At 37.7% G+C, this 8,707-nt stretch overlaps 1 protein-coding gene across 1 annotated transcript in view; it reads left to right on the forward strand.

Moving 5' to 3' along the window:
* Window positions 1-6,248, forward strand: part of CNGA1 (cyclic nucleotide gated channel subunit alpha 1) — a 337,250-nt gene extending 331,002 nt beyond the window's left edge. The window contains exon 8 of the mRNA XM_078678224.1: window positions 3,918-6,248. Within this exon, the coding sequence (XP_078534350.1) occupies window positions 3,918-5,329 (1,412 nt within the window). The 3' untranslated portion in view covers window positions 5,330-6,248. The remainder of the gene's footprint in view (window positions 1-3,917) is intronic.
* Window positions 6,249-8,707: the final 2,459 nt, after the last annotated feature.

An 8,707-nucleotide genomic window follows, 5' to 3' on the forward strand; every position in this document is an offset into this window, starting at 1 on the left:
CCTATATATTTGAAGGGGTAAAATAAATGCTTTGTAGGAGTTTTGTCAATGCTCTCATATATTGTCTTTTGTGGTTATTTACCCACTTTTCATTGCAAACTCTGGATATATTATGCTCAATAAATATAATCTCTGGCTGTGTAATGCTTTGTGAAATGCAACCATAATATACTACTTTTTGCTAGCTGTATATCTTGCTTGCAAATGTAAAAAAGCTTTGTGTATCATGGCCCAAGAAAACTTGATCGTTCACCAGATTTGTAGAATGTTTTTAAATTGTGCGTTTTCTTTCAAAAGTATGTAAAACAAAGAATTTCTAGTTACTACCATTTGTACATTTGTGTCTTTTTTAATATTTGTAATATTTAAAACGCTCTCTGTGAGTTGTTTTAATGGTAAAAGGATAAAATAGTGAACAGAGGCTGAAAATAAAATATAACATGAATACATTAGATGAAACGTTTTGAGATTTCCTATAAGGATCACTCTTTGTCCCTCGAGCTAAGGTCTCTGTAAAGAAATAGTCTGGACATTATAGTAATTTTTACAGGATCAACCTTGGTTTTATAAATATCATGTACCCAATTTTTCCGCACATTTTATATTAACATATGCAAGTAAATAGTAGTTACTTTAGTGCTCTCTCTGAATATTATAAGCCACAGTCAGTAGATTTTTTTTATTCTAAAGGTTTGTTTTAGTGACCGTTCTCTCTTAGCCAGTTTTTTGGACCCAGATTGGTCAATCCAGTAGGAATTCAAAACTACATCCCATAACTTGCAATAACAATAAGGGTCTTTAGCGTACGTGGGCCCTGGTGGACCCGGACTTTGTATTAAAGCAGATACTGATGGCTTATAAGGCACACATTTTGGATTGCTTGGAAGACGGAATAAACCCATCAACAATGCTAATGGCCTTTGCTGATATAACTGAAACAATTCATGTAGCACTACGAGGGGATTGCAAACTGAGACCCCATAGGCCCTATAAATGGTTTAACAGCGATTGTTCACGATCTCACAGCAACCTTATTAGGGAACTGAAAGAGAAACCCAGGAATAATCTAGCTGTTAGACACTTCCGACACAAATACAAACAGGCCATTTTGAGACACAAGATGGTTATTGGACATGAGGCTTGGGAACAACTCCATGAAGCAAGTCTTAATAAAGACCCTCGACTTTTTTGGAAAACTGTCAATTCGACCTTTATTCAAAGTTCCTACAATAGTAACACTGACGCAACCATTATGCCTGAGGCATGGAATCAACACTTTACTCGCTTATATCGCAATGAAGGTGAGAACTCCTGCACTTTAAAAAAACATTGATACTCAAACAGGTGTGAGTTCTATGGAGCTGGCACCTCCCACCTTTGAGAAAGTTAAAAAACCCGTAAATCAAACTACAAAGAACAAGGCTTGTGACCCGGATGGTATCCCCGCCGACCTCTTAGTGGCTAATCCTGACCTTTGGCTCCCACTGTTGAACAATATCTTAAGCTGTATAGCTTCCCAGGGCCCACCAAAATCTTGGGCCACCACGAGAATAGTACGCATCTTTAAAAAAGGGACCTGTGTAAAGTAAAGTAAAGTAAAGTCCACATTTGTAAAGCGCACAATCACCCGTAAGGGTCTCTAGGCGCTGGGGGGCCGTCGGGAAGATTAAGCGAGCTATTGCCCAGAGTCACATGGTGCTGGGCTGACCTGCCGCCGGAGCCGGGGATCGAACCGTGGTCCCCAGATTCCAGCGTCAGTCGCCCTGGCCGCGGCGCCACACCTCTTCCAATTTTATCGTCTCCAATTTCATTGATCGATATACAGTATGGCTTCAGGAGGGGCCTAGGAACTGTGGAGCAGTGCCTTAACCTCCACCTAGTCAAAAGCAAGTATACATTAGCTAAGAATGGTTCCCTCTATTTGGGATTCATGGACCTGACAACGGTGTTCGATTGGGTGGAGAGAGGGAAACTGTGGAAAAAAATGCTGTACCTGGGCATAGACACATCTCTAGCTCATTTACTAGCACAGATGCATCAGGATGTGACTGGAAGGGTCAGGTATGGGGCGAATGGGGAACTCACCTCTCCCATTAAAATTAATCACAGGGTGTGTGCTAGCCCCTGTTTTGTTCTGTTTATATATCAATGATTTGGAGAGCTACATCAATCAAGGGCATGTTGATGTTCCTAAGATAGCCACTAGATGCCTTGCGGCGTTACTCTATGCCGATGACTGCGTTCTGATGTCTAGAACCGGTGTGGGCCTGCAAACTCTAGTAACTAGATTTAATGATTTTATGTCAGACTTGGGTTTAAAGACGAATACCGCCAAGTCTTATGTTATGGTAGTAGGCAAACCACCCCCCACCCCCTGTTAAAATCGTGTTTTATCATTGATGAGAAGATGCTCTATGTTCCAACCTTTTCATATTTTGGTGTGCCCTTTTATCAGAAAGGCTCTTGGAACCACTTGATTTAAACTAGGGTAAGCAGCTTCAATTAAATCCTGGAGGCGCTGTTTAGGTTTGTGACGAAGTTAGGATCCAGGCCCATTGGTTCAATCATCAACATCTATAAGGCCCGCTCGTGTCCTGTAATCTTGTATGCAGTAGGAGTCTGGGGGTTTTGCAATCCATCTTGCCTTCAGGCAATACAGAATACTTTCCTTAGACGATTACTAACAGTCCCCCACAGTCTTCCAATTATTCTCTGTCACAAGGAACTAGGTCAGACTCCCCTAAGTCATTGCATACAAATTGCACAATTTTGTTATGGCACACAGTATGGGCAAAAGATGAGCTGGCCCTTAACCGTGAAATAATATTGGACTGCCTGAACCATGATTACATGCAGAAGATACCATGGCTTAGCATTATAAAAAGGCAGTTGGAGTCAGTGGGGATGGCGGACTGTTTTAATAATCCTGAACTATTTGGCAAGATTACAAAAACTCAGTTGAAAGGGGATATTTTATCTGTTTTAAAAGAGAACATTGAGCATATGGAGATTGGGAAGAAGAGAGGTTGTGGAATATTTGCCCTTAGTCTGTTCTCCACATGTAGAGCTCTATCTTTCCTTTTATTTTTGTCACTCAAAAATGTTTTATCTTATTAGCTTCAGATTTAGCACTTCACACATTTTGGTTCGTGATGCTGAACTCGAGCCATGTACATGTGACTCCAAATCAGCTCCGAACATGTGGCATTTTTTGTTTTTTTGTTCTTTTGTCAACTCTACACTAAACCAAGGAGGGATTTCATTATCCCTCTATTAAGGTTTTTAAATATTAGGAAATATAGGCTGGCCTTGTATCACCTCCAGCTTCTGAATGAGGAATATACATGCTTAATGGTGCAAGGATATATCTCCACAGCAGTCTGCTTACAGAACCTAGTTGGGAAATTATTTTTTATTTTATTCATAAATGGTACTTTTAATGAACTGCTATATCATGTACTGGTCAATCGTTTAATGGTTTTATCCGATCCCAAACTAATTAACTTCTGTATTTCATAACTTTATGAACCCACAAGAGTTGTGTTTAGTATTTATATCTACATTGCCTGTATGTCGACACATGATCAATGTTATGACATTTTTAATTATTTGTTTATACTTGGAAATTTGTGACTTGTTACTTTGTGATGGAATACCACTTTATGAATTTTATTACACTTGTTGCTTTTATATCTGTTGTCTTCTTTTATGGTTGTTAAAAGGAACCAAATAAGGAATATTTGACTGACTGAGTAGTCACTCTAGGTGAAACTTATTTCTTTCTCATATCAACTTGATACTGCTGCAATTGGTATAACAAAAAAGAATGTGTGCACAATTTGAAACTTTGGTTAACATATAAACAGAAATAGTTGTGAATCTTGAAATACTTAACATTACATTTCTCTTTCTTTAAGGTTATCTGGAGCAAGGTCTGCTCATAAGTGATGGACGTAAATTAAAGGAAAAATATAAAAAGACTTCGCAATACAAACTGGATGTGATTTCTATCATACCAACAGACATTTTCTACTTTTACCTTGGGCTTGATTACCCAGAGCTGAGATTAAATAAATTACTCAGAGTATCTCGCATGTTTGAGTTTTTCCAAAGAACAGAAACCAGAACAAACTACCCAAACATTTTCAGGATCTCCAATCTTGTCATGTATATCGTTATCATTATTCACTGGAATGCTTGTGTGTACTACTCAATTTCTAAATACATTGGATTAGGAGCGGACTCTTGGGTTTACCCCAGTCCTGAAGATCCTGAATTTGCACGCCTCGCTAGAAAATATGTTTACAGTCTTTATTGGTCAACACTGACCCTGACCACCATCGGTGAGACACCTCCTCCCGTAATAGACTCAGAATACTTTTTTGTGGTAGCAGACTTCCTGGTTGGAGTGTTGATCTTTGCTACTATCGTTGGTAATGTTGGTTCCATGATTTCAAACATGAATGCTGCCAGGGCAGAATTTCAAGGTAGAATTGATGCAATTAAGCAGTACATGCACTTTCGGAAAGTAAGCAAAGAGTTAGAAAAAAGAGTCATCAAATGGTTTGACTACCTGTGGACGAACAAAAAAGCAGTAGATGAAAGAGAAGTTCTAAAGTATCTTCCAGATAAATTGAGAGCAGAGATTGCCATCAATGTGCATCTCGACACACTTAAGAAGGTTAGAATATTTGCTGATTGTGAAGCTGGGCTCCTGGTCGAGTTGGTATTAAAGCTACAGCCACAAGTTTACAGCCCGGGAGATTACATCTGTAAAAAAGGAGATATTGGACGAGAGATGTACATTATCAAGGAAGGGAAGCTTGCTGTGGTTGCTGATGATGGAATCACACAATTTGTGGTCCTTAGTGATGGTAGCTATTTTGGTGAGATAAGTATTCTTAACATAAAGGGCAGCAGGGCGGGGAACCGTCGAACAGCCAACATTAAAAGTATTGGGTACTCAGACCTGTTTTGCCTATCTAAAGACGACCTCATGGAAGCCCTTACTGAGTACCCAGATGCAAAGGCAATGTTGGAAGAGAAAGGAAGACAAATTCTGATGAAAGATGGGCTTTTGGATTTAGATATTGCAAATGCAGGCAGTGATCCCAAAGATGTAGAAGAGAAGGTTTTTCGCATGGAAGGCCTAGTAGAAAATTTACAGACTAAATTTGCCAGACTCTTAGCTGAGTATGATTCTGCACAGCAGAAGCTGAAGCAAAGAGTAACAAAAATTGAAAAAGTTATCTCAGTTCCAGAAACCGAGTTATTAGATTTACCAGCAGAAGTAGAAGCAAAAATAGAAGAACCTGGACCATCTGCATAATAACAAACTACTATTTTTGGAACTTTGTAGTCACCCTATGATGATATCTCAGCCAGTGTAAAATGGAAAATGTGGAAACTGGGAAAGTTGACACTAGAAGAGGAAATAGAAACAAATGCTCTACACTAAAGTATGTTCAGAAAAACCTACAGCAATTATGCCTGGATAAGCCACATATTAATGAACGTGCAGCTGAGTTATCTTTTTTCAAGTGATTCGAAACAAGACAAATGGCTCATAATTGAGCACTGCTTAAAATACCATGTAACGGTACATAAGTAACATCCAAGGTTTATATATAATGCTACATGGAAGACCTTTGTAAAGCAAATGAATTTAAGTATTTAACTTTTGTTTTTGTAGGAGACTGTTTACTGTACTAAGATTGACTGTGCATTTTCAGGATATTGTGTTAATATTTTAGGGAGAACAACTTTTGGCAACAACATCTGCAGAGTAAAAAGAAAAAAATAGATTACAACAGCCAAAATATCATACAGTAAACAGAATTTAAACAAATATACCCTTAGCTTTCACGCTTTCTCCCTTTGAAGACAAAAAAGGCTATAGACTGTATTTCCCAAAACATTGGTTCAAGATCTTAAATATTGCAAGTGTATATACTTATGGAACACTAGATAAATAACAAGTAAGAAAATTACATATTTATCTACAAGGAAGGTTCTCTGCCTTTATACTGGTTATTCCTATAAAAGACCAAGGAACAATGCCATTGTACTAAGCTTCTTCAAGACACCTCTTTTTAACTGAGGCGCTATGATGTGTTCACTACTGCCATAGGCCTCATTTCCAAGGCACATGCATGCCTGATGATGTCATGATGGATTGGTAAGTAAAACATTTAAAAAGTTGGAGTAGGATAAATGCTGTGAATTGCCCAGCTACACTTTGCCTCTGCTCCTTGTAAAAAAAAAGAACATTGAAATAAAAAAGGATGGGTAGGAAGCGGAGGGGAGCGGTGGGGAGGGTAAAAGAAAAGCAGATTGGGGAAGGTGGGTAAAAGTCGCACATGAGGGAGAAAGCGATACAGGGCAGGGGAAGGGGAAAGAAGATCTCACAAGAGAGACCAATAATTGAGGAAGAGGTGAGAAGCACACAAGAGAAAGAGCAACACAGAGTGTGGGGGTGGAGGAAGGATGCACATGAGTGAGAATGAGCAAAACTCGAGACAGAGAGCAATACAGAGGTAGGGTGGGGAGGTGGAAAATGCATGCACTCTCACGGAGCGCTCTCATGGAGTGCTAAACCAAAATGATAAAGGCGTTCCCTAAAACTGAGCAGTGGAGGAATAGAAGTCTGCCAGTCAAAAGGATGGTAAAGACACTATGTGCCAGGGAAGGGACAAACACAAGATGGGATAAGAAAATCTACTGAATAAGAAGCAAACAAATAAGAGTGACCATAAAGTCAACCAATAGTAAGCAATGGGTATTCTGTAAATGCACTGTAAGTTCTTGGAATGCCCACAATAGGTCTTTCGCAAACAGACAGTCTGTCTAGTTTGCAAGATATAAACATCCATATTACCCTAGGGGTGTGAAGCACCCGATGGAGTAAGCAATAGGGCAGTACCAGGGGAAGGGGTGAGAAACACACAAGGGAAAGAAGAACACAGAGCCTGGGGTGGAAGGAAGATGCACATGAGTGAGACCAAGCGGAACACGAGGCAAAGAGCAATACGGAGTGGGGGTAGGCGGGAGAAGCACACGAGGGACAGAGGTGAAAAACACATACACTCTTATTGAGCACTTAATCAAAAAGAAAAAGTAGTTCCCTAAACCTGAGCAGTGGAAGAATAAAAGTCAATCAATCAAAAATATGGTAAAGAGGCTATGTTCCAGGGGAAGGATAAACACAGAATGGGACAAGGAAAGCCATTGTATAATAAGCACACAAATTAGAATGACAATAGAGTCAACTAAAGGCAAGCAATGAGTGTGCTGTAAATACATTGTATGTTCTTGGTAATTCCACAATAGGTCTTTTGTAAACGCACAGCTTGTGATGTCTGGTATGTGAGGCCTAAAAATTCATATTTCCCCAGGGATGATTTTTAGCATGTACCTCACTTGGTGTATGTCATCATGCATGTACATAACTGTTTGTGCTCTATAATAATTAAGCTATATTTGCATCAGATTAATATGTGCAGACTGCTTGCACAAATAGGCAGAGAGAAATGTGGAATTTAGATATCACCCCATTAACACGCAAACAACTAAAGATTAGGTTTACTATTGGTTTCCACTATGTTTTAAACTTGCTGAGGTCACAAGTTAATTTTCCAAATGTAGCTGCCTTTTTGGTGCCATTTGTTTTTTGCTTACTATTTTCTTAACATTTCAGGTAAAAAGAACACGCTAATTAACTTTTATTTCTTACTTTATAAAACCATTGTAAACCTTTTCTTAGTTTTACTGTCATGGAAGTCAGTTTCTTTCAAAACAATTTACCATAAAGGTTTCACTATTTGTTTGTCATGTTTACAAAGTAACAAAAAATAAAAAACGTTCTGTCCTTTTAATACTTGCTGCTTATTTTTGCTATTCTGAGCAAATTATTGTCCGCGATTAGGTTTTCTAACCATCTGATGAAATTGTAGGCTCAATGGTACTTTACCAACTAGAGACTGTAAACATGGTAGACAGTAGGCCATGAGCCACCTGATCATTACTTAAAGATGATGCTTTCTGTGTAACGATCAGTGCAGTGAGACGTACAGGAATATTTGCTGTTAATGGATTCCAAACCTCTTTTCATTATGAATCTGCACACTATGTAATTCACATGATGAATATGCTTAAATGATTTTATGTACCTGTCCTGGTGTGTTTGATGTGTGTAATTCTAAATATAGAAATTAACAAAGAACTGCAACAAAACGGTAATTATATTATAGAATTTCCTTGCTTGTAAAAAATGTAATCAAATCTTTGTCCTCCAATCCCTCCCTATTTGCCTCTGCCTAAACTGTCTCACCACCCAAAAAGAACATATATAGATTGCTTCATTGTAAATATATTTTATATATTTATTTTAAATGTAAAACTAAAATTAAATGTTACAGCACTATTAACTAAAATTTGAAAAATGTAATTATTTAGAATTTACTACATTACATTAAAAATACATTTCTCAAGGTAAATTAAAAAATGTATTTTCACATATGTAAAAATTTTTTTTTTTATTATGAATTAATAAATATTAAAAGTGATATATATAGAATTAATTTAAAACTAATTTGGTTACATTTAATAAAAGTTATTGTTACATCAATTTTTTAATGTAAGAAGGAACTTTGAATAGTTTATAATGAAAAAGGATGTAATATTTACATATATATTTAAAATTAAATTA

Source organism: Lissotriton helveticus, chromosome 2_2, assembly GCF_964261635.1.
Source record: "Lissotriton helveticus chromosome 2_2, aLisHel1.1, whole genome shotgun sequence".
Taxonomy (NCBI): domain Eukaryota; kingdom Metazoa; phylum Chordata; class Amphibia; order Caudata; family Salamandridae; genus Lissotriton; species Lissotriton helveticus.